The sequence below is a fragment of the Pseudophryne corroboree genome, chromosome 9 (genome assembly GCF_028390025.1).
Source record: "Pseudophryne corroboree isolate aPseCor3 chromosome 9, aPseCor3.hap2, whole genome shotgun sequence".
Lineage (NCBI taxonomy): Eukaryota > Metazoa > Chordata > Amphibia > Anura > Myobatrachidae > Pseudophryne > Pseudophryne corroboree.
This window is the reverse complement of record NC_086452.1, coordinates 459837383-459862358: the sequence shown is the minus strand read 5'-3', so window position 1 is coordinate 459862358 and position 24976 is coordinate 459837383. Positions and strand designations below refer to the sequence as shown.

At 45.9% G+C, this 24976-nt stretch overlaps 1 protein-coding gene across 2 annotated transcripts in view; it reads left to right on the top strand.

The window, feature by feature from the left end:
- Positions 1 to 24976, top strand: part of SRGAP3 (SLIT-ROBO Rho GTPase activating protein 3) — a 181179-nt gene that overhangs the window by 91519 nt on the left and 64684 nt on the right. For both annotated transcript variants that reach the window (XM_063941265.1, XM_063941266.1), the window contains exons 2-4: positions 19774 to 19969; positions 21161 to 21323; positions 22774 to 22836. In XM_063941265.1, coding sequence (XP_063797335.1) covers positions 19774 to 19969; positions 21161 to 21323; positions 22774 to 22836 — 422 coding nt within the window. The remainder of the gene's footprint in view (positions 1 to 19773; positions 19970 to 21160; positions 21324 to 22773; positions 22837 to 24976) is intronic.

The window sequence follows — 24976 nt, the reverse complement described above, 5'->3', positions numbered from 1 at the left end:
TCAATGTGTTATCTAGTTTCTGGGGGAGGGATTCACGATGAGTCACCAGTTCCTTTGTATATGCTAATCAGGTTCAGCCTTGAAGACATCTAAAGGGCTGGCCTGAGTTTCCTGTCCACTGTCCTAATAAGAGTGATTTTAGCTTTTATACATTTAATCATAATTATCCGCTGCAATGTCCCACAACTTCATAACAAGCATCATAGGAATCTACACATCAATCTGGTTGCTTCAATAGTAAACATGACCGGTCTATCTTGTTTCGTTCAAATAATACACATTCATGACATTACTTCATTGGATAATTTTAAATCATCATGATGTCTGGCGCTTGATATTATTATAATTATGTGCTGCATAAAAATAAGTGTCGAATCCATCTCTGTGGCATGTCTGTGTAAATGCGTATGTTACCATATATTGCTGTGCTCGCTGCGCGTATTTGCAAGTATAGCGACTTATATGTGTGTAGTTTGTATGTTCTCTTTATGTAATATTTTTGACTTCGACAGGTGTAATAGTTGTATTATGGTCATGGTCAGTGGTCAGGTCATGTTGGGGGTGTAGTGTTCTATGTCCGTACAGGGTGTAATAGATGTATTATGGTCATGTCCAGTGGTCAGGTCATGTTGGGATGTAGTGTCCTATGTCTGTATACTGTGTAATAGATGTGTTATGGTTATGGCCAGTGGTCAGGTCATGTTGGTGGTGTAGTGTCCTATGTCTGTATACTGTGTATTAGATGTATTATGGTCATGTGCAGTGGTCAGGTCATGTTGGTGGTGTAGTGTCCTATGTCTGTATAGGGTGTAATAGATGTATTATGGTCATGTCCAGTGGTCAGGTCATGTTGGGGGTGTAGTGTCCTATGTCTGTACAGGGTGTAATAGATGTATTATGGTCATGTCCAGTGGTCAGGCCATGTTGGGGTGTAGTGTCCTATGTCTGTATAGGGTGTAATAGATGTATTATGGTCATGGCCAGTGGTCAGGTCATGTTGGGGGTGTAGTGTCCTATGTCTGTATTGGGTGTAATAGATGTATTATGGTCATGTCCAGTGGTCAGGTCATGTTGGGGGTGTAGTGTCCTACATCTGTATAGGGTGTAATAGATGTATTATGGTCATGGCCAGTTGTCATGTCATGTTGGGGTGTAGTGTCCAATGTCTGTATAGGGTGTAATAGATGTATTATGGTCATGTCCAGTGGTCAGGTCTTGTTGGGGGTGTAGTGTTCTATGTCTGTATAGAGTGTAATAGATGTATTATGGTTATGTGCAGTGGTCAGGTTATGTTGGGGGTGTAGTGTCCTATGTCTGTTAGGGTGTTATAGATGTATTATGGTCATGTCCAGTGGTCAGGTCATGTTGGCGGTGTAGTGTCCTATGTCTGTATAGGGTGTAATAGATGTATTATGGTCATGTCCAGTAGTCAGGTCATGTTTGAGGTGTAGTGTCCTATGTCTGTATAGGGTGTAATAGATGTATTATGGTCATGGTCAGTGGTCAGGTCATGTTGGCGTATAGTGTCCTATGTCTGTATAGGGTGTAATAGATGTATTATGGTCATGTCCAGTGCTCAGGTCATGTTGGGGGTGTAGTGTCCTTTGTCTGTATAGGGTGTAATAGATGTATTATGGTCATGGCCAGTGATCAGGTCATGTTGGGGGTGTAGTGTCCTATGTCTGTATAGGGTGTGATAGATGTATTATGGTCATGGCCAGTGGTCAGGTCATGTTGGGGGTGTAGTGTCCTCTGTCTGTATAGGGTGTAATAGATGTATTATGGTCATGGCCAGTGGTCAGGTCATGTTGGGGGTGCAGTGTCCTATGTCTGTATAGGGTGTAATAGATGTATTATGGTCATGGCCAGTGGTCAGGTCATGTTGTTGGTGTAGTGTCCTGTGTCTTTATAGGATGTAATAGATGTATTATGGTCATGGCCAGAGGTCAGGTCATGTTGGGGGTGTAGTGTCCTATGTCTATATAGGCTGTAATAGATGTATTATGGTCATGTCCATTGGTCAGGTCATGTTGGGGTGTAGTGTCCTATGTCTGTATAGGGTGTAATAGATGTATTATGGTCATGTCCAGTGGTCAGGTCATGTTGGGGGTGTAGTGTCCTATGTCTGTATAGGGTGTAATAGATGTATTATGGTCATCGCCAGTGGTCAGGTCATGTTGGGGGTGTAGTGTTCTATGTCTGTATAGGGTGTAATAGATGTATTATGGTCATGTCCATTGGTCAGGTCATGTTGGGGTGTAGTGTCCTATGTCTGTATAGGGTGTAATAGATGTATTATGGTTGTGTGCAGTGGTCGGGTCATGTTGGGGGTGTAGTGTCCTATATCTGTATAGGGTGTAATAGATGTATTATGGTCATCGCCAGTGGTCAGGTCATGTTGGGGGTGTAGTGTTCTATGTCTGTATAGGGTGTAATAGATGTATTGTGGTCATGTCCAGTTGTCAGGTCATGTTGGGGATGTAGTGTCCTATGTCTGTATAGGGTGTAACATAGTACCATAGTACCTAAGGTTGAAAAAAGACAATTGTCTATCGAGTTCAACCTATTTGTGTTCTCCTATGCACGATTATTTTGTATAAAATTTTGACTGAAGTTGGTGACTGCCGTTACGATTTACCCCTCTTTTTATAATAACCATAGTGCGTGACTATGCCCCGTAACCCTGGATATCCTTATCCATTAGGAATTTTTCTAACCCATACTTAAAGGTGTTGACTGAGTCGGCCATTACAACTCCCTCAGGCAGGGAATTCCAAACACGTATCGTCCTTACCGTAAAAAAGCCTTTACGCCGTATTGTGTGGAATCTCCTCTCCTCTAACCTGAGCGAGTGTCCACGAGTTCTCTGTGTTGATCTAACCAAAAACAGGTACTGCGCAAGATCTGTATATTGTCCCCTTATATATTTGTAAATGTTGATCATGTCCCCTCTTAATCTCCTCTTTTCCAGTGTAAACATGCCTAGTCTTGCAAGCCTTTCCTCGTATTCAGCATCTCCATACCCTTAATTAGTTTGGTCGCCCGCCTCTGAACCTTTTCTAGCTCCAGGATATCCTTTTTGTAGTATGGTGCCCAGAATTGTACACAGTATTCAAGGTGTGGCCTCACTAGTGATTTATATAACGGGAGTATAATACTCTCGTCCCTAGCATCAATTCCCCGTTTTATGCATGCTAATATCTTATTAGCCTTCTTTGCTGCAGTCCTACTTTGGGTACTACTGCTTAGTTTGCTATCTATGAGGACACCTAAGTCCTTTTCCAGTACAGAATCCCCTAATTTTACCCCATTTAGTAGGTAGGTGTTATTTTTGTTTCTCGTTACCACAGTGCATTACCTTACACTTGTCTGTATTGAAGCGCATTCTCCATTTCGCTGCCCAAGCTTCTAATTTAACTAAGTCGTTCTGAAGCGACTCAGCATCCCCCTCCGCATTTATAACTTTACACAATTTGGTATCATCTGCAAAAATTGACACCATGCTCTCTAGACCTTCTGTTAGGTCGTTAATGAAAATATTGAACAATAGCGGTCCTAATACTGAGCCTTGCGGCACACCACTTAGCACTTCAGTCCAAGTTGAAACAGATCCATTAACCACAATGCGCTGCTCCCTATTATCTAACCAGTTTTTGACCCAAGTGCATATTGTGCTCCCTAGCCCTGATTCTTGTAGCTTGTAGATAAGTCTCATGTGTGGTACAGTGTCGAATGCTTTGGCAAAAGCTAAAAAGATTACATCCACCTCTTTACCCTGATCTAGGTTTGCGCTTACTGTTTCATAAAAGCCAAGTAAGTTGGTTTGACAGGATCTGTCCTTCATAAACCCATGTTGATTCCTTTTAATGACCTTATTAACTTCAAGGAACTTCTGAATACTATCTCTTAGAATACCTTCCAATACTTTCCCCACTATAGATGTAAGACTAACTGGTCTATAATTACCTGGTTCAGCTTTACTTCCCTTTTTGAATATAGGCACTACTTCCGCTATACGCAAGTCTTTGGGAACCATACCTGATATTACTGAATCCTTAAAGATCAAAGATAGCGGTTTTGCAAGTTCAGAGTGAAGCTCCATTAGAACCCTTGGGTGAATACCATCGGGACCTGGTGACTTATTAATCTTTAAATGTTTTAATCGGTCACAGACTACTTCCTCGCTTAATTAAGTACCTATCAGTGGGATATTCTCATTATTGAGATTATATGTTAGTCCCTGAATTGGGTCCTCTCTAGTAAATATTGTTGAAAAAAACTCATTTAGTGTGTCCGCTATGTCATTATCATTTTTGCTTAAGACTCCCAACTTGTCTTTTAAAGGGCCTATACTCTCCTTCTTTAATCTCTTGCTATTAATGTATTTAAAGATTTTTTTGGGATTCGCTTTGCTTTCCTTTGCTACTAGTTTTTCAGTTTCTACTTTAGCCACTCTTATTTCCTATTTGCATATTTTGTTACATTCCTTATAGTGCTGAAATGACTGCTTCCCCGTCAGATTTGTAAAAGTACCCTCATCTTTTCAAAATTCGCTTTGCTAAAGTTTAGAGTCCTAGTTGAGCCAGTATAGGGCTGTTTATGAAAGCTGATATTGAATGTAACCATATTGTGGTCGCTGTTTCCTATGGGTTCCCCTACTATAATACCTGATACCAAATCCCCATTGTTTGTTAATACCAGGTCTAAGATTGCATTGTACCTAGTTGGTTCCTCAATTAGTTGAACTAAGTAGTTATCATTAAGTGTGTTTAAAAACATATTGCCCCTATCAGTATCACATGAATCGTTTTTCCAGTTTTTCTCTGGATAGTTAAAATCTCCCATCACTACTATGTCTCCTACTCCTGCTGCTCTTTCAATTTGCTTTAGTAACAATTCCTCATCAGATACGTTGATACCAGGCGGCCTATAGCATACACCCAATACTAACTTTTTTATTCCTTTTTCTCCTTCGTCCTAGAGGATGCTGGGGACTCCAAAAGGACCATGGGGTATAGACGGGATCTGCAGGAGACATGGACACACTATAAGACTTTGAATGGGTGTGAACTGGCTCCTCCCTCTATGGCCCTCCTCCAGACCTCAGTAAGATTCTGTGCCCAGAGGAGACTGGATGCACTACAGGGTTTCTCTACTGAGTTTCCCTGAAAAGACTTTTGTTAGGTTTATTTTTTTCAGGGAGCACTGCTGGCTACAGGCTCCCTGCTTCGTGGGACTGAGGGGAGAGAAGCAGACCTACTTCTATGAGACTGATAGGCTCTGCTTCTTAGGCTACTGGACACCATTAGCTCCAGAGGGTCCGATCACTTGGGTCGCCTAGCTGCTCGCTCCCGGAGCCGCGCCGCCGCCCCCTCACAAAGCCAGAAGCTTGAAGACAGGTGAGTAACCGAAGCAAAGAAGACATCGGAAGGCGGCAGAAGACTTCAGTCTTCCTGAGGTACCGCGCAGCGGTAGCGCTGCGCGCCATTGCTCCCGCTGACACAGGCACTGTATGGGTGCAGGGCGCAGGGGGGGCGCCCTGGGCTGCAATATAAACCTTTTTTTTAATAAGGCTGGCTGTATACAGTGCATAGGCACTGATTTAAGACCCCCACCAGTATAGTGATAGCGGGACCGAAGCGCGCCTTGTTGGGGGCGGGGCTTCCTCCTCAGCTCTGACCAGCGCCATTTTCTCTCCACAGCTTGCTGCAGAGACGCTGCTCCTGGCCCTTCCACTGCTGTCACAAGTAACAGGGTGCTAAAAACGAAGGGGCGGGTCACATAATTTTGGTGATTGGTTGTATTTTATTACAAGCGCTTTAGGTCTGGGGCATTTTTGTTTCAGACTGGGGTGGCGCTGGGTATGAGCTGGCAAACTCCTTCTCTGTCTCTCTGAAAGGCCTTAGTATGGGTCTGTCCCCTTTAGCCCAGTGTCTGTGGGGGTGTCGGTACGTGTGTGTCGACATGGCAGAAACTGAATGCTCTTCCCAGGAGGAGGTTAGTGTGAGAGCTGAGCAGAATGAAGATGTGACTCTGTCGGCACCGCCGACTGCTGATTGGGTTGACATGTGGAATGTGTTGAATAACAGTGTGGCTTTGTTGCACAAGAGGTTGGGCAAATCTGAGTCTCAGAACCAAGCATGGCGGCAATCCATGGGAGACGTGGTACCACTTACTCAGGCCCCCTCAGGGTCCCAAAAACGTTAATTTACCCAGATAGCAGACACTGATACCGACACGGATTCTGACTCCAGTGTCGACTATAATGATGCGAAGTTGCATCCTAAGGTGGCTAAGAGTATTCAGTACATGATTGTGGCTATAAAAGACGTGTTACATATTACGGAAGACCCCGCTGTCCCTGAGACAAGGGTCTGTATGTATAAGGGGAAGAAACCGGAGGTTACGTTCCCCGCCTCTCATGAACTGAATGCCCTTTGTGAAAAAGCCTGGGAAACACCAGATAAGAGGTGGCACATTCCCAGGAGAATTGCTATGGCGTACCCGTTTCCTTCTCAGGATAGGGTTGGGTGGGAGGCAACACCCACGGTAGACAAAGCTCTAGCGCGCTTATCCAAGAAAGTAGCGCTACCATCACCTGAAATGGCGTCCCTAAAAGATCCTGCTGATCGGAGGCAGGAAGCTACCTTGAAATCTATTTATGTCACGACAGGTACACTCCTCAGACCGGCTGTCGCTTCGGCGTGGGTGAGTAACGCGATTGAAAAGTGGGCGGATAACTAGTCATCGGACAAAGACACCCGGGATCAGGATAGCGTGCTGTTGACTCTGGGTCATATCAGGGACGCTGCAGTCTATTTAAAAGAGACGCAAGGGATATTGGCCTCTTGGGATCGAGGGCCAATGCCATGGCACTCTCGGCTAGAAGGGCGTTGTGGACTCATCAATGGAATGGTGATGCTGATTCTAAGAAGGCTATGGAGGCTCTGCCCTACAAGGGTGGAGTTTTGTTTGGTGAAGGCCTCGCGGACCTGGTTTCTACAGCCACCGCGGGTAAGTCCTCTTTTCTGCCTTTTGTTCCTCCACATCAAAAGAAAACGCCTCCATATCAAATGCAGTCCTTTCGGTCGCAGAAGTTCCGGAAAGGTCGTGGGTCATCCTTCCTTGCAGCAAGAGGTAAGGGAAGGGGAAAAAGATTGCCGGCTGTGGCAAGCTCCCAGGAGCAAAAGTCCTCCCCGGCTTTTGCCAAATCCACCGCATGACGCTGGGGCTCCCCTGCGGGGGTCCGCACCGGTGGGAGCGCGTCTTCAACTCTTCAGTCGGGTCTGGGTTCTCTCGGGCCTGGATCCTTGGGTGCTAGAAATTGTGTCCCAAGGATACAAGCTGGAATTTCAAGACGTGCCCCATGCCAATTTTTCAAATCGGCCTTGCCAGCTTCTCTTCCGGAAAGAGAGGTAGTGTGTGCGGCAATACAAAAGCTGTGTCAGCAGCGAGTCATTGTCGAGGTTCCCCCGTCACAGCGGGGAGGAGGGTTTTTATTCAAGCCTGTTTGTGGTCCCGAAACCGGACGTCTCGTTCAGACCAATTCTGAATTTAAAATCCCTCAATGGGTATTTGAAAAGTTTCAAATTCAAGATGGAGTCTCTCCAAACGGTGATCTCCAGTCTGGAGGGGGTGGATTTTATGGTGTCAGTCGACATAAAGGATGCTTATCTGCATGTCCCCATTTATCCTCCTCATCAGGCGTACCTGAGGTTCGCTGTTCAGGATTGTCACTACCAATTTCAGACATTGCCGTTTGGTCTTTCCACGGCCCCGAGGCTTTTCACCAAGGTAATGGCGGAAATGATGGTACTCCTGCGCAAGCAAGGGGTCACAATTATCCCGTACTTGGACGATCTCCTGATAAAGGCGAGATCACAGGAGCAGTTGCTAAAAAGCCTTGCGCTCTCCCTGCAGGTGCTGCAACAGCATGGCTGGCTCCTAAATTTGCCAAAGTCGCAGTTGACTCCGACAACTCGGCTGTCATTTTTGGGCATGATTCTGGACACGGAACAGCAGAGGATTTTTCTTCCGTTGGAAAAAGCTCAGGAGATCCAGAACATGGTCAAGGACCTTCTGAAACCACCAAGAGTGTCGATTTATCAATGCACTCGAGTGCTGGGGAAAATGGTGGCGGCCTACGAGGCCATTCCATTTGGCAGGTTCCATGCAAGAACGTTTCAGTGGGACCTACTGGACAAGTGGTCAGGGTCCCATCTACAGATGCACCGGAAAATAACTCTGTCCCCCAGGACCAGGGTTTCTCTCCTGTGGTGGCTCCAGAGTTCTCACCTAGAGGGTCGCAGGTTCGGCATCCAAGATTGGATTCTGGTGACCACGGACGCGAGTCTCCGAGGTTGGGGAGCAGTCACACAGGGACAAAATTTCCAGGGAAAATGGTCAAGCCAGGAAGCTTGTCTGCACATAAACATTCTGGAATTAAGGGCCATCTACAACGGCCTGCTACAAGCGGAACATCTTCTTCGCGACCTGCCCGTCCTGATTCAGTCGGACAACATAACAGCCGTGGCGCACATAAACCGCCAGGGGGGAACGAAGAGCAGAGCGGCGATGGCAGAGGCCACCAAGATCCTTCGCTGGGCGGAAAAGCATGAAAGCGCTCTGTCAGCGGTTTTCATTCCAGGCGTGGACAACTGGGAAGCAGACTTCCTCAGCAGACACGATCTCCATCCAGGAGAGTGGGGTCTTCATCAAGAGGTCTTTGCAGAAGTGACAAGTCGTTGGGGACTTCCTCAAATAGACATGATGGCGTCGCGCCTCAACAAGAAGCTGCCGACATATTGTTCCAGGTCGGGGGACCCTCAATCAGTAGCGGTAGACGCTCTGGTGACACCGTGGGTGTTTGAGTCGGTCTATGTGTTCCCTCCACTTCCACTCATCCCAAAGGTGATAAGGATCATAAGAAGAACAAGGGTTCAGGCGATACTCGTTCCAGATTGGCCACGGAGGGCCTGGTATCCGGATCTTCAGGAATTACTCACAGGAGATCCCTGGCCTCTTCCTCTAAGAGAGGATCTGCTACAGCAGGGACCGTGCGTGTTCCAGGACTTACCGCGGTTGCGTTTGACGGCATGGCGGTTGAACGCCAAATCCTAGCCAGGAAGGGTATTCCCGGGGAAGTCATCCCCACTCTAATTAAGGCTAGAAAGGAGGTTACGGCGAAGCATTATCACCGTATTTGTAAAAAATATGTGTCTTGGTGTGAATCCAAGAAGGCTCCTACGGAAGAATTTCAGCTGGGTCGGTTCCTTCATTTTTTGCAAGCAGGTGTGGATGCGGGCCTGAAGTTAGGCTCCATTAAAGTGCAGGTTTCGGCATTATCAATTTTCTTTCAAAGGGAATTGGCTTTGCTTCCAGAAGTACAGACTTTCGTGAAAGGTGTGCTGCACATCCAACCTCCATTTGTGCCCCCAGTGGCACCGTGGGACCTTAACGTGGTGTTACAGTTCCTTACGTGACATTGGTTTGAACCTTTACAAAAGATTGAGTTGAAATTTCTCACTTGGAAAGTGGTCATGCTATTGGCCTTGGCATCTGCAAGGCGGGTGTCCGAATTGGTGGCTTTGTCTCACAAAAGCCCCTATCTCATTTTTCATGAGGATAGAGTGGAGTTGAGAACTCGTCAACAATTTCTACCAAAGGTGGTTTCTTCGTTTCACATGAACCAACCTATTGTGGTGCCTGTGGCTACTGAAGCCTTGGCTGATTCAAAGTCCCTTGATGTAGTCAGAGCTTTGAAAATTTATGTAGCCAGAATGGCTCGGGTGAGGAAAACAGAGGCGCTGTTTGTCCTGTATGCGGCCAACAAGGTTGGCGCTCCTGCTTCTAAGCAGACTATTGCACGCTGGATCTGTAATTCGATTCAGCAGGCTCATTCTACGGCTGGATTGCCATTACCGAAATCGGTGAAGGCCCATTCCACTAGGAAGGTGGGCTCATCCTGGGCGGCTGCCCGGGGCGTCTCGGCATTACAGCTTTGCCGAGCAGCTACTTGGTCAGGGTCAAACACTTTTGCAAAGTTCTACAAGTTTGATACCCTGGCTGATGAGGACCTCATGTTTGCTCAATCGGTACTGCAGAGTCATCCGCACTCTCCCGCCCAGTTTGGAGCTTTGGAGTCCCCAGCATCCTCTAGGACGAAGGAGAAAATAGGATTTTAATACCTACCGGTAAATCCTTTTCTCTTAGTCCGTCCGAGTGCGGACTCTATCTGCAGTAATTGTACATAGTTATTGTTGAAGTTACACAAAGGTTGTGTTGGTAAAGGTCAGGCTGTTGCTGATCTGTTTTGGTTCACACTGTTAACTGGGTTTAGTTAAATGCCATGTTGTACGGTGTGGTGTGGTGTGAGCTGGTATGTATCTCACCCTTAGTTTAACAAAATCCTTTTCCTCGAAATGTCCGTCTCCTCTGGGCACAGTTCCAATAGCTGAGGTCTGGAGGAGGGGCATAGAGGGAGGAGCCAGTTCACACCCATTCAAAGTCTTATAGTGTGCCCATGTCTCCTGCGGATCCCGTCTATACCCCATGGTCCTTTTGGAGTCCCCAGCATCCTCTACGGACTAAGAGAAAAGGATTTACCGGTAGGTATTAAAATCCTATTTTCCCCGCATGCAATTTCTACCCATAATGTCTCGACAGTGTCTACAGTCCCCTCCTGAATATCTTCCCGTATATCAGGTTCTAAAAACGGGTTTACGTAAAGACATACCCCTCCACCCTTTTTATTTAGTCTGTCTCTCCTAAACAGTGTATAGCCCTCTAGATTGACTGTCCAATCATGAGATTCGTCCCACCAAGTTTCAGTAATGCCTGTAATATCATACTGTTTGCTTGCTGCAAATATTTCTAGTTCGCCCTTTTTACCAGTAATGCTTCTAGCGTTTACATACATACAACTAAGATAAGTATTTTCCCTTGCGTTAGGGACATCTTTCACCTTATGTATCAATGATGACCTGTAATCGTCATTGGTTAGTGCTTTGGTAAAATCTCTTTTAGTACCCATGTTAGTAACCTTACCGCCTGCTCTTACCCTCCCCCCAACTTCTCCCCCATTTCGTTTACTACCGCCATCCCCACTATTCTCACTGCATGACCCGTAGTTTCTAGCTAAACCCTCCCCCCAGGCTCCTAGTTTAAAATCTCCTCCAACCTTCTAACCATCCTTCCCCCCAGCACCGCTGCCCCCTCCTCAGTCAGGTGCAATCCGTCACAACAAAAGAGATGGCGCCTGACTGAGAAGTCTGCCCAGTGTTCCAGGAACACAAACCCCTCTTTCCTGCACCAATCCCTAAGCCACACATTTACCTCCCTAATCTCCCTCAGCCTCCCTGGACTAGCGCGTGGCACGGGTAATAATTCCGAGAATATTACCTTAGATGTCCTTGCCTTCAATTTCTTTCCTAAGTCCCTATAGTCTTTCTTAAGGACATCCCACCTTCCGCTAACTTTGTCATTGGTGCCAACGTGCACCAAGACCGCCGGGTCTTTCCCAGCCCAGTAATAGATGTATTATGGTCATGTCCAGTGGTCAGGTCATGATGGGGGTATAGTGTCCTATGTCTGTATAGGGTGTAATAGATGTATTATGGTCACGGCCAGTGGTCAGATCATGTTGGGGTGTAGTGTCCTATGTCTGTATAGGGTGTAATAGATGTATTATGGTCACGGTCAGGTCATGTTGGGGTGAAGTGTCCTATGTCTGTATAGGGTGTAATAGATATATTATGGTCATGTCCAGTGGTCAGGTCATGTTGGGGTGTAGTGTTCTATGTCTGTATAGGGTGTAATAGATGTATTATGGTCAGTGGTCAGGTCATGTTGGGGGTGTAGTGTCCTATGTCTGTATAGGGTGTAATAGATATATTATGGTCATGTTCAGTGGTCAGATCATGTTGGGGTGTAGTGTCCTATGTCTGTATAGGGTGTAATAGATGTATTATGGTCATGGTCAGGTCATGTTGGGGTGAAGTGTCCTATGTCTGTATAGGGTGTAATAGATATATTATGGTCATGTCCAGTGGTCAGGTCATGTTGGGGTGTAGTGTTCTATGTCTGTATAGGGTGTAATAGATGTATTATGGTCAGTGGTCAGGTCATGTTGGGGGTGTAGTGTCCTATGTCTGTATAGGGTGTAATAGATATATTATGGTCATGTCCAGTGGTCAGATCATGTTGGGGTGTAGTGTCCTATGTCTGTATAGGGTGTAATAGATATATTATGGTCATGGCCAGTGGTCAGGTCATGTTGGTGGTGTAGTGTCCTATGTCTGTATAAGGTGTAATAGATGTATTATGGTCATGGCCATCGGTCAGGTCATGTTGGGGTGTAGTGTCCTATGTCTGTATAGGGTGTAATAGATGTATTATAGTCAGTGGTCAGGTCATGTTGGAGGTGTAGTGTCCTTTGTCTGTATAGGGTGTAATAGATGTATTATGGCCAGTGGTCAGGTCATGTTGGGGTGTAGTGTCCTATGTCTGTATAAGGTGTAATAGATGTATTATGGTCATGGTCAGGTCATGTTGGGGTGTAGTGTCCTATGTCTGTATAGGGTGTAATAGATGTATTATGGTCATGGCCAGTGGTCAGGTCATGTTGGGGGTATAGTATCCTATATCTGTACAGGGTGTAATAGATGTATTATGGTCATGGTCAGTGGTCAGGTCATGTTGGGGGTGTAGTGTCCTATGTCTGTATAGAGTGTAATAGATGTATTATGGTCACGGCCAGTGGTCAGGTCATGTTGGGGGTGTAGTGTCCTATGTCTGTATAGGGTGTAATAGATGTATTATCATCATGGCCAGTGGTCAGGTCATGTTGGGGGTGTAGTGTCCTATGTCTGTATAGGGTGTAATAGATGTATTATGGTCATGGCCAGTAGTCAGGTCATGTTGGGGTGTAGTGTCCTATGTCTGTATAGGGTGTAATAGATGTATTATGATCATGGCCAGTGGTCAGGTCATGTTGGGGTGTAGTGTCCTATGTCTGTATAGGGTGTAATAGATGTATTATGGTCATGGCCAGTGGTCAGGTCATGTTGGTGGTGTAGTGTCCTATGTCTGTATAGGGTGTAATAGATGTATTATGGTCATGTCCAGTGGTCAGGTCATGTTAGGGTATAGTATCCTATATCTGTATATAGTGTAATAGATGTATTATGGTCATGGCCAGTGGTCAGGTCATGTTGGTGGTGTAGTGTCCTATGTCTGTATAGGGAGTAATAGATGTATTATGGTCATGGCCATCGGTCAGGTCATGTTGGGGTGTAGTGTCCTATGTCTGTATAGGGTGTAATAGATGTATTATGGTCAGTGGCCAGGTCATGTTGGGGGTGTAGTGTCCTATGTCTGTATAGGGTGTAATAGATGTATTATGGTCAGTGGTCAGGTCATGTTGGTGGTGTAGTGTCCTATGTCTGTATAGGGTGTAATAGATGTATTATGGTCATGGCCAATGGTCAGGTCATGTTGGGGTGTGGTGTCCTATGTCTGTATAGGGTGTAATAGATGTATTATGGTCATGGCCAGTGGTCAGGTCATGTTAGGGTTTAGTGTCCTATGTCTGTATAGGGTGTAATAGATGTATTATGGCCATGTCCAGTGGTCAGGTCATGTTGGGGTGTAGTGTCCTATGTCTGTATAGGGTGTAATAGATGTATTATGGTCATGGTCCAGTGGTCAGGTCATGTTGGGGGTGCAGTGTCCTATGTCTGTATGGGGTGTAATAGATGTATTATGGTCATGGCCAGTGGTCAGGTCATGTTGGTGGTGTAGTGTCCTATGTCTGTATAGGGAGTAATAGATGTATTATGGTCATGGCCATCGGTCAGGTTATGTTGGGGTGTAGTGTCCTATGTCTGTATAGGGTGTAATAGATGTATTATGGTCAGTGGCCAGGTCATGTTGGGGGTGTAGTGTCCTATGTCTGTATAGGGTGTAATAGATGTATTATGGTCAGTGGTCAGGTCATGTTGGTGGTGTAGTGTCCTATGTCTGTATAGGGTGTAATAGATGTATTATGGTCATGGCCAATGGTCAGGTCATGTTGGGGTGTGGTGTCCTATGTCTGTATAGGGTGTAATAGATGTATTATGGTCATGGCCAGTGGTCAGGTCATGTTAGGGTTTAGTGTCCTATGTCTGTATAGGGTGTAATAGATGTATTATGGCCATGTCCAGTGGTCAGGTCATGTTGGGGTGTAGTGTCCTATGTCTGTATAGGGTGTAATAGATGTATTATGGTCATGGTCCAGTGGTCAGGTCATGTTGGGGGTGCAGTGTCCTATGTCTGTATGGGGTGTAATAGATGTATTATGGTCATGGCCAGTGGTCAGGTCATGTTGGGGTGTAGTGTCCTATGTCTGTATAGGGTGTAATAGATATATTATGGTCATGTCCAGTGGTCAGGTCATGTTGGGGGTGTAGTGTCCTATGTCTGTATAGAGTATAATAGATGTATTATGGTCATGTCCAGGGGTCAGGTCATGTTGGGGGTGTAGTGTCCTATGTCTGTATAGGGTGTAATAGATATATTATGGTCATGTCCAGTGGTCAGGTCATGTTGGGGGTGTAGTGTCCTATGTCTGTATAGGGTGTAATAGATGTATTATGGTCATGGCCAATGGTCAGGTCATGTTGGGGTGTAGTGTCCTATGTCTGTATAGGGTGTAATAGATGTATTATGGTCAGTGGCCAGGTCATGTTGGGGGTGTAGTGTCCTATGTCTGTATAGGGTGTAATAGATGTATTATGGTCAGTGGTCAGGTCATGTTGGTGGTGTAGTGTCCTATGTCTGTATAGGGTGTAATAGATGTATTATGGTCATGGCCAATGGTCAGGTCATGTTGGGGTGTGGTGTCCTATGTCTGTATAGGGTGTAATAGATGTATTATGGTCATGGCCAGTGGTCAGGTCATGTTAGGGTTTAGTGTCCTATGTCTGTATAGGGTGTAATAGATGTATTATGGCCATGTCCAGTGGTCAGGTCATGTTGGGGTGTAGTGTCCTATGTCTGTATAGGGTGTAATAGATGTATTATGGTCATGGTCCAGTGGTCAGGTCATGTTGGGGGTGCAGTGTCCTATGTCTGTATGGGGTGTAATAGATGTATTATGGTCATGGCCAGTGGTCAGGTCATGTTGGTGGTGTAGTGTCCTATGTCTGTATAGGGAGTAATAGATGTATTATGGTCATGGCCATCGGTTAGGTTATGTTGGGGTGTAGTGTCCTATGTCTGTATAGGGTGTAATAGATGTATTATGGTCAGTGGCCAGGTCATGTTGGGGGTGTAGTGTCCTATGTCTGTATAGGGTGTAATAGATGTATTATGGTCAGTGGTCAGGTCATGTTGGTGGTGTAGTGTCCTATGTCTGTATAGGGTGTAATAGATGTATTATGGTCATGGCCAATGGTCAGGTCATGTTGGGGTGTGGTGTCCTATGTCTGTATAGGGTGTAATAGATGTATTATGGTCATGGCCAGTGGTCAGGTCATGTTAGGGTTTAGTGTCCTATGTCTGTATAGGGTGTAATAGATGTATTATGGCCATGTCCAGTGGTCAGGTCATGTTGGGGTGTAGTGTCCTATGTCTGTATAGGGTGTAATAGATGTATTATGGTCATGGTCCAGTGGTCAGGTCATGTTGGGGGTGCAGTGTCCTATGTCTGTATGGGGTGTAATAGATGTATTATGGTCATGGCCAGTGGTCAGGTCATGTTGGGGTGTAGTGTCCTATGTCTGTATAGGGTGTAATAGATGTATTATGGTTATGGCCAGTGATCAGGTCATGTTGGGGGTGTAGTGTCCTATGTCTGTATAGAGTATAATAGATGTATTATGGTCATGTCCAGGGGTCAGGTCATGTTGGGGGTGTAGTGTCCTATGTCTGTATAGGGTGTAATAGATATATTATGGTCATGTCCAGTGGTCAGGTCATGTTGGGGGTGTAGTGTCCTATGTCTGTATAGGGTGTAATAGATGTATTATGGTCATGGCCAGTGGTCAGGTCATGTTAGGGTTTAGTGTCCTATGTCTGTATAGGGTGTAATAGATGTATTATGGCCATGTCCAGTGGTCAGGTCATGTTGGGGTGTAGTGTCCTATGTCTGTATAGGGTGTAATAGATGTATTATGGTCATGGTCCAGTGGTCAGGTCATGTTGGGGGTGTAGTGTCCTATGTCTGTATGGGGTGTAATAGATGTATTATGGTCATGGCCAGTGGTCAGGTCATGTTGGTGGTGTAGTGTCCTATGTCTGTATAGGGAGTAATATATGTATTATGGTCATGGCCATCAGTCAGGTTATGTTGGGGTGTAGTGTCCTATGTCTGTATAGGGTGTAATAGATGTATTATGGTCAGTGGCCAGGTCATGTTGGGGGTGTAGTGTCCTATGTCTGTATAGGGTGTAATAGATGTATTATGGTCAGTGGTCAGGTCATGTTGGTGGTGTAGTGTCCTATGTCTGTATAGGGTGTAATAGATGTATTATGGTCATGGCCAATGGTCAGGTCATGTTGGGGTGTGGTGTCCTATGTCTGTATAGGGTGTAATAGATGTATTATGGTCATGGCCAGTGGTCAGGTCATGTTAGGGTTTAGTGTCCTATGTCTGTATAGGGTGTAATAGATGTATTATGGCCATGTCCAGTGGTCAGGTCATGTTGGGGTGTAGTGTCCTATGTCTGTATAGGGTGTCATAGATGTATTATGGTCATGGCCAATGGTCAGGTCATGTTGGGGTGTGGTGTCCTATGTCTGTATAGGGTGTAATAGATGTATTATGGTCATGGCCAGTGGTCAGGTCATGTTAGGGTTTAGTGTCCTATGTCTGTATAGGGTGTAATAGATGTATTATGGCCATGTCCAGTGGTCAGGTCATGTTGGGGTGTGGTGTCCTATGTCTGTATAGGGTGTAATAGATGTATTATGGTCATGGCCAGTGGTCAGGTCATGTTAGGGTTTAGTGTCCTATGTCTGTATAGGGTGTAATAGATGTATTATGGCCATGTCCAGTGGTCAGGTCATGTTGGGGTGTAGTGTCCTATGTCTGTATAGGGTGTCATAGATGTATTATGGTCATGGTCCAGTGGTCAGGTCATGTTGGGGGTGCAGTGTCCTATGTCTGTATGGGGTGTAATAGATGTATTATGGTCATGGCCAGTGGTCAGGTCATGTTGGGGTGTAGTGTCCTATGTCTGTATAGGGTGTAATAGATGTATTATGGTTATGGCCAGTGATCAGGTCATGTTGGGGGTGTAGTGTCCTATGTCTGTATAGAGTATAATAGATGTATTATGGTCATGTCCAGGGGTCAGGTCATGTTGGGGGTGTAGTGTCCTATGTCTGTATAGGGTGTAATAGATGTATTATGGTCATGTCCAGTGGTCAGGTCATGTTGGGGTGTAGTGTCCTATGTCTGTATAGGGTGTAAAAGATGTATTATGGTCATGGCCAATGGTCAGGTCATGTTGGGGTGTAGTGTCCTATGTCTGTATAAGGTATAATAGATGTATTATGGTCATGTCCAGTGGTCAGGTCATGTTGAGAGTATAGTGTATAATAAAAGAGTGTATTAAGATTTGTTCATATATAATATTTGCAGCTTCATACACCTGGAGAGGCTGAGTAAGTGTACGTTCAATAAGTGTGGCACGCCCCCTAGAGATGTGGTGTAATTTGTCATGTCAGCACCCCAAGGTCCTCCTCTAATACGTAATGCAACTTTATTGTACCGCCGCGGGGAAGCGGCACAGAACGCCCTTTTTGGCTCTCTCTGCAGGGAAGAAATCCTAGTTTAGCTTTATGGACCTAGAAGCGGGAGGTGCAGTAGAAGCAGGAGATGGTGAGGATCTCTGGGTCATCACATGCAGCTGTCCAAGGTCCTGACATCAGCTAGAGCAGTGGTTCTCAAACTCGGTCCTCAGGACCCCACACGGTGCATGTTTTGCAGGTAACCCAGCAGGTGCACAGGTGTATTAATTACTCACTGACACATTTTAAAAGGTTCACAGGTGGAGCTAATTATTTCACTTGTGATTCTGTGAGGAGACCTGCAAAACATGCACTGTGTGGGGTCCTGAGGACCGAGTTTGAGAACCTGTGAGCTAGAGGGACTGACCAGATGTTAGGAGGCAGCTGATAGGAAAGTAACGTAGCTCCTATAATTGCACATTAGGTGATATGTGTAACAGGCTGATATACAATGTACTTTAGTTACCAGATATCTGCTACCTGTGGTAATCTGGGTGTGAGAATGTTCCAGTCTATTGCAATGAGTGGGGTGATAAAATGTTTACAAAACAAAACCAGATTGGGCTTGATCCTGAGTAAAGCCCAAAAAGAACCAGTAACTGTGGTGTCTATTTACTAAAGCCTTGAATGGAGATAATGTCGATGTAGACAAAGTACCAGCCAACCAGCTACTAACTCTCATTTTTCAAATCCAGCCTGTGACCTGGCAGTTAGGAGCTGATTGGCTGGTACTTTATCTCTGCCCACTTTGGGGGTCATTCCGAGTTGATCGCTCGCTAGCTAGTTTTAGCAGCCGTGCAAACGCTATGCCGCCGCCCACTGGGGAGTGTATTTTAGCTTAGCAGAAGTGCGAACGCATGTGCAGCCGAGCTCTGCAAAAACAGTTTGTGCAGTTTCAGAGTAGCTCTGAACCTACACAGCGCTTGCGATCACTTCAGCCTATTCGTGTCCGGATTTGACGTCATACACCCGCCCAGCGAACGCCCAGCCACGCCTGCGTTTTTTCAGACACGCCTGTGTTTTTGCAAACCCTCCCTGAAAACGGTCAGTTGACACCCAGAAACGCCTTTTTCCTGTCAATCTTCTTGCGGCCATCAGTGCGACTGAAAACTTCGCTACAACCTGTGCACAACCACAGCGGGCATTGTACCCGTACGACGCGCGTGCGCATTGCGGCCTATACGCATGCGCATTGCGGCCTATACGCATGCGCAGAAATGCAGATTTTTAGCCTGATCGCTGAGCTGCGAACAACGACAGCTAGCGATCAACTCGGAATGACCCCCTTTATCTCCATCCAAGGCTTGGTACATAAACCCCACATGTGTACCTGATAAAACCATATTGCACTGCAAGGGAACAAATACATCTGTTGATTTTGCATGCAGGGTAAATACTGTCTGCTTTTGCATGTAGTCCACAAAGGTCGGAATGCTTTATTATTTCATTGCTGCTTAGGTAAGTGTTTTGACACGCCTCTCCCATATCTAACTTTCTCTGCACATGTTACATATGCTCCCCCTTTCCAAATACCCTTGGACACAGCTCGGCTCTGCTGTTCTCGCTTCATTAAGTACAATTATATCCAATGAACATCGTTGTATTGTATGCCAGTACAGTAAGAAATAATCACCTCGGCCTGATGGTATATATGTATGACTGAAAAGCACAGAACAAAGCCAGTTGTACCTATCTATGTATAAAACATGTATAGTACAAATCTGCAGGAGGGCACTTACACGCCAGTAAATTAAGGTCGTCTGAAGGTAGCACGTGACACATCCTGCTTCTGTTCTTTGCATTCACCTTTAAACCAAGCTAGGAAAAAGAACTAACAGTGACATTGAAATTCTTTGTTCTGCAAAGATCACGTGAAACTTGACGTTCTATCTAATTAGATGACCTCTTTCCCCAGGCTCCTTCCCCTGTCACTAACTATATTAATGAGCTGCCGGGAGGGCCACAGTGTAATGTCCCCTCTCTGTTATTCCTTTGCAGAGATCCGCTGCCAGCTGGTAGAACAGTTTAAGTGCCTGGAGCAACAGTGCGAATCCCGGTTGGCGCTTCTCCAGGATCTGCAGGAGTTCTTCCGTAGGAAGGCAGAGATTGAGCTGGAGTATTCCCGCAGCTTGGAGAAACTGGCCGAGAGGTTCTCCTCAAAGGTCCGCAGCTCCCGGGAGCAACATCACTTCAAGTAAGTTGCGTCAGGGCGACGTGGAGGAGATAGTGTTAACGTTCCGCCACACGGCGCGGTGCACCTCACTGAGAGGCGCAGATGGGCCCTGATGCCGCTTTCCTGCTGGTCTAATAACACGGCTGAGAAATAGGTCCCGGCCCTCTCTCCTCTGATCTATGAGAATGTTCTCATTATAACCCAGATAAATGGCATGTGATACATTTAATTATCTTAATGCTTCTTCCAAGACATTGTGGGCTAAAAATAACGTTTCCATTTGTTACCAGAGGTCCTTGTAATGAAACGAGTTTCTGTAGGAAAATGTAGTTGCCTAGATAATTGTAGGCGTCCTGGAACATGGGGAGGAGGGGGTGCGAAATTATCCTATGACGTCATTCCCAATGCTTGGATATCACATGCGAAATATAGGTAGGGACGGCTATTTACAAAGAAATCACAGGCACGCGTGTAAATGTCTTAGCAGCTCATCACACCTGAATTATGTATATGTATGTATGTGTATATATATATATATATATATATATATATATATATTGTATGTAACACGGGTACTGTAAATAAGGACGCGCAGGCAAGTTTTCCGGTTCAACCACAGTGTCTTTACTAGCATCAGACACTGTAGCACAGGCTTGGGCCTGGTCACACAGGTACATGCAGAAAATGAAACACCAGCGTAAAAGGTCCTAGCACTTCCCGTGCTCACAAGTCATTCTGCTGCAGTGGCATGCAGCCACAGATGCCATGCTCTCCTGGCACGGCCAATGTCTACAGTCCCTGGCGCTATAAACTGAGTACTGCTCACTGGCCTCTAATAGGCATCAGTGTCCTACATTGTGGGTAAATGGAATTTTTAAACCCCACTCCTGCACCTGACTTCCTGCTGTCTCTGGGTGAGCTGGAAAACCTGGACAACTGTTTCTCCAGCTGCAGCTGTGCAGAATGTGCAGGACTTGTTTTCTTCTCCCTTGCAGGGAGCTGATTCAACTAGAATGTGAACAAATCAGGTGAGAGACCACCCCTCTCACCACAAAATACAGTGTGTGTATATATATATATATATATATATAGGGTTTTGTATTTTTAAACATATGTGAATGTTTTTATTGAAAGTTTTACAAGTGACACTTGTACTTTGTGTTAGTGATACACTAATATGACATATTTGCATCTATCACTGTGTTTTTCCAGGAAGGATCAGCACCTTCTTTCGCCCGTGAACTGCTGGTACTTGGTTTTGTCCCAGACACGGCGTGAGAGTAAGGACCATGCCACCCTGAACGACATCTTCCTTAACAATGTCATCGTCAGGCTGTCACACATCAGCGAGGACGTCATCAGGCTCTTTAAAAAGGTGAGAGAGCCTGTGGGTGTTCACCAGTTACTGTCGGCTGTCATTCCCGAGCGCGCAGGGCCATCTCCCTCGCGGTTATTCTGGGACGTGTGTCAGAATGGCTGGAAGGGTGTGTGAGTAGCAGGTTTCCTCCAGCTGTGATTGTCGGCCTGGATGTGTGAGCCGGGTCTCTCGGAGCGCCTGCCCTGGCATCGTCGTAACATCGCCCTAGTTTCAGCTGCCGTAGTAACAGGTCTGATCTGTAAATACAGGAGGGTACAGACAACTTCTGCTCACCTCCTCTCCTATAGCCGTTCCTGCAAGACTTCTCTTGTGCTGCACCTCGGGCCTAATTCAGATCTGATTGCAGCAGCAAATTTGTTAGCTAATGGGCAAAACCATGTGCAGTGCAGGTGGGGCAGATGTAACATGTGCAGAGAGAGTTAGATTTGGGTGGGGTGTGTTCAAACTGAAATGTAAATTGCAGTGTAAAAATAAAAGCAGCCAGTATTTACCCTGCACAGAAACAATATAACCCACCCACATCTAACTCTCTCTGCACATGTTACATCTGCCACACCTGCAGTGTACGTAGGGGGTAATTCAGACCTGATCACAGCGGGTGATCAGGTCTGAACTGCGCATGCATCGCAATGCGCAGGCGCGCCGGGCAGCGACGGGATGGTGCGAAAAATCCCATCGCACCGACAAACGCAAGGATATTGACAGGAAGAGGGCGTTTGTGGGTAGCAACTGACCGTTTTTGAGGAGTGTCCGGAAAAACGCGGGAGGGACCTGGCGTTTGGAGGGAGTGTTTCTGACGTCAGCTCCGGCCCCGATCATCGCACTGGAAGAGTAAATCCTGGGCTGTGCAGAGACTGCACAAAATGAGTTTGTGCAGTCTCTCCAACACATCCGAGCGCACACATACCCAGTGATTTCCCCCTCCCCCTGTAGGCGGCGACTACCTGATCTCAGGGATGCAAGAAACGCCCCCTAGCGATCAGATCTGAATTACCCCCCATGGTTTTGCCCATTAGCTAATAAATTTGCTGCTGTGATCAGATCTGAATTAGGTTCTTCTTCTCCAGACTTACCTCCCCGCCCTGCCAGACTCTCCCCCAACTTCTTGTCTTCCAGATCTCTGTCAGTGATATCTGGCAGTTCCTCCAATATCAACGCAATTGATTCCGTCATTATGGGACGTGATGGTAAAAGTGTTTCTTCTACAGATTCCACAGGACCCTCTCCCCAAATTTTTATCTTTTGAATACCCTCTTAAGATCCATAGGGTATAACTCAATGACTGCGAAATTCCTACAAGCTCCACGGCTGTGCTCAACTGTACCGGAATACGTCACTCCTAGAGGAGACTTTCCCACCATCGGACTGCGTGCGACTTGTGATAGTTTCTCAGCGTATTATACAGCGGCAGGATATTATATTAATACTGTGTTTGTGTCTGTTACAGAGTAAAGATATCGGCCTTCAGATGCACGAAGAACTTGCCAAGGTCACTAACGAGCTGTACACCGTGAGTATTACAAGAGCAGTGCGCCCCTTCAGTCCCTGCCCTTCCCTGCCTTCTCCTCTCTGCTGATACAGCCTCCGCACCTTTCCGCCCACCTGCCCTGTTCCGTGCCCCCTGCAGTACAGTACAACTCGCTACTACCCCCCCCAGGGATGCAGCGTGACACAAAAAACATTTGTTATAATCGCTAAGCAGGAATGCGATCCACCAAGGTCACCAGATGTTCCACAAGACAAATTGGACTTCACTGATAAGTGACCAAAGGTCAGGGCTGAGAGAGTCACATCCAGGTGGCAATTCATGCAGAGCGCATGTCAAAGCGGGCAGAGAAATGACTATGTGCGCGACGGTCAGGGTGACCAACGGGCAAGGAACGTTAGGCAAATACCTGTAAAGCGCTGCGGAATGTGGGGGTCATTCCGAGTTGGTCGCTAGCTGCATTCGTTCTCTGTGCAGCGATGGGGCTAAAAAATGGCACTTCTGCACATGCGTATGCGGCGCAATGCGCATGCGCGGCGTACTATTACAACGAACTATGTCGTTTCATACAAGGTCCAGCGAAGCTTTCAGTCGCACTGCTGGCCGCAGAGTGATTGACATGAAGTGGGCGTTTCTGGGTGTCAACTGACCGTTTTCAGGGAGTGTTCGAAAAAACTCAGGTGTGCCAGGAAAAACGCAGGCGTGGCTGGGAGAACGTAGGGCGTGTTTATGACGTCAAAACAGGAACTGAATAGTCTGAAGTCATCACAAACGCTGAGTAGGTTTTGAGCTACTCAAAAACTGCACAAAAAAAGCCTTTCGATCGCACTTCTGCTAAGCTAAAATACACTCCCAGTGGGAGGCGGCATAGCGTTTGCACGGCTGCTAAAAACTGCTAGCGAGCGAGCAACTCAGAATGACCACCTATGTGCGCTATATAAATAACTGGTAATAATAATAATAATAATAATAATAAAGTACCTGAAACACAGACCTCTTGTAAGAAGGAGAATAAAATGGATAAGCAGAGACATCCAGTGGGAATTATTGTGGCCCAGACAACAAGTCCCAAATATAATAGGTTTATACATAGTGCCAGTGACTTGACAGCAGGGGGCAGCATTTACTGGAGGACCTGTGTGTGTGTTCCTCTGTGAACACTCCTGCGTGTTCACACCCGTGCGCGTAACTAGAGAATGTGCAAGATCGCTCAGGCTGCGATCTGTCTCTCCTTCTTGCCAGGGAAAGTCACATGCGAAAGGATACTGGAGTATTTTCTGGTCACCTGATATCTTTTAATTGGAAAGCCTCGTATCTGTTTAATAGGACAGTGGCTTAAAATGTAACGCCATTAGGTAACACAAGTAAAAAGCAACTAAGAAAGCGCTGACACACTGGATACTAAAATTCAATCACTTTTTATTAAAATATGTAAAATACACAAGGACTGTTCCTAGACCACCTTTACAACTATAATCATATAATGATCCTAATCAATCCCTAATGGTAAATAGACATGTGGGTTCCCTATAATCACAGCACTATATGTTTTTTTGGCCAAAAATAATTATAATAGATATATAGCAAAGTTATTGCACTCAATGCAGCCCGATGTTTGAATTAGCAACAAAATGAATGAGTAATCTTTGTAGTTGTAACTGTTGCAGTATTTGTTTCCTGTAGCACAAATGGTTACAAGTCCACAAGGTTATCTCCAAATATTGTAGCAAAGTTCCAGTAGTTAGATGTTAGTTTGCCAATGAAGTTTGGAACTATTATGCATGCAGAATTAAAACGTATTGCAGAGTTATAATTGTTAAACTCAATTAAGCATGGCCATGCTTTAAATATCAGAATGTTTTTACCGCGACCTCCTTCCGATAAAACGGGTTGCAGTCCACTCCCGGCTCTGGTGCTCCACGACCTTATATCAAGCCCTATCCGGAGTTAGAGACGATCCCAAAAGCAATGGAGGGTAATGGTCCAGCGGTACAGATGCGTTTCCCCACCTTAGAGCAATTCAGCATCGGCGGCTTCACCACTGACTGATGAAGCCGCCGATGCTGAATTGCTCTAAGGTGGGGAAACGCGTCTCATACGGACTGTGACCTGAGACCCGCACTGAGGTTCCCTCTCTGTACCGCTGGACCATTACCCTCCATGG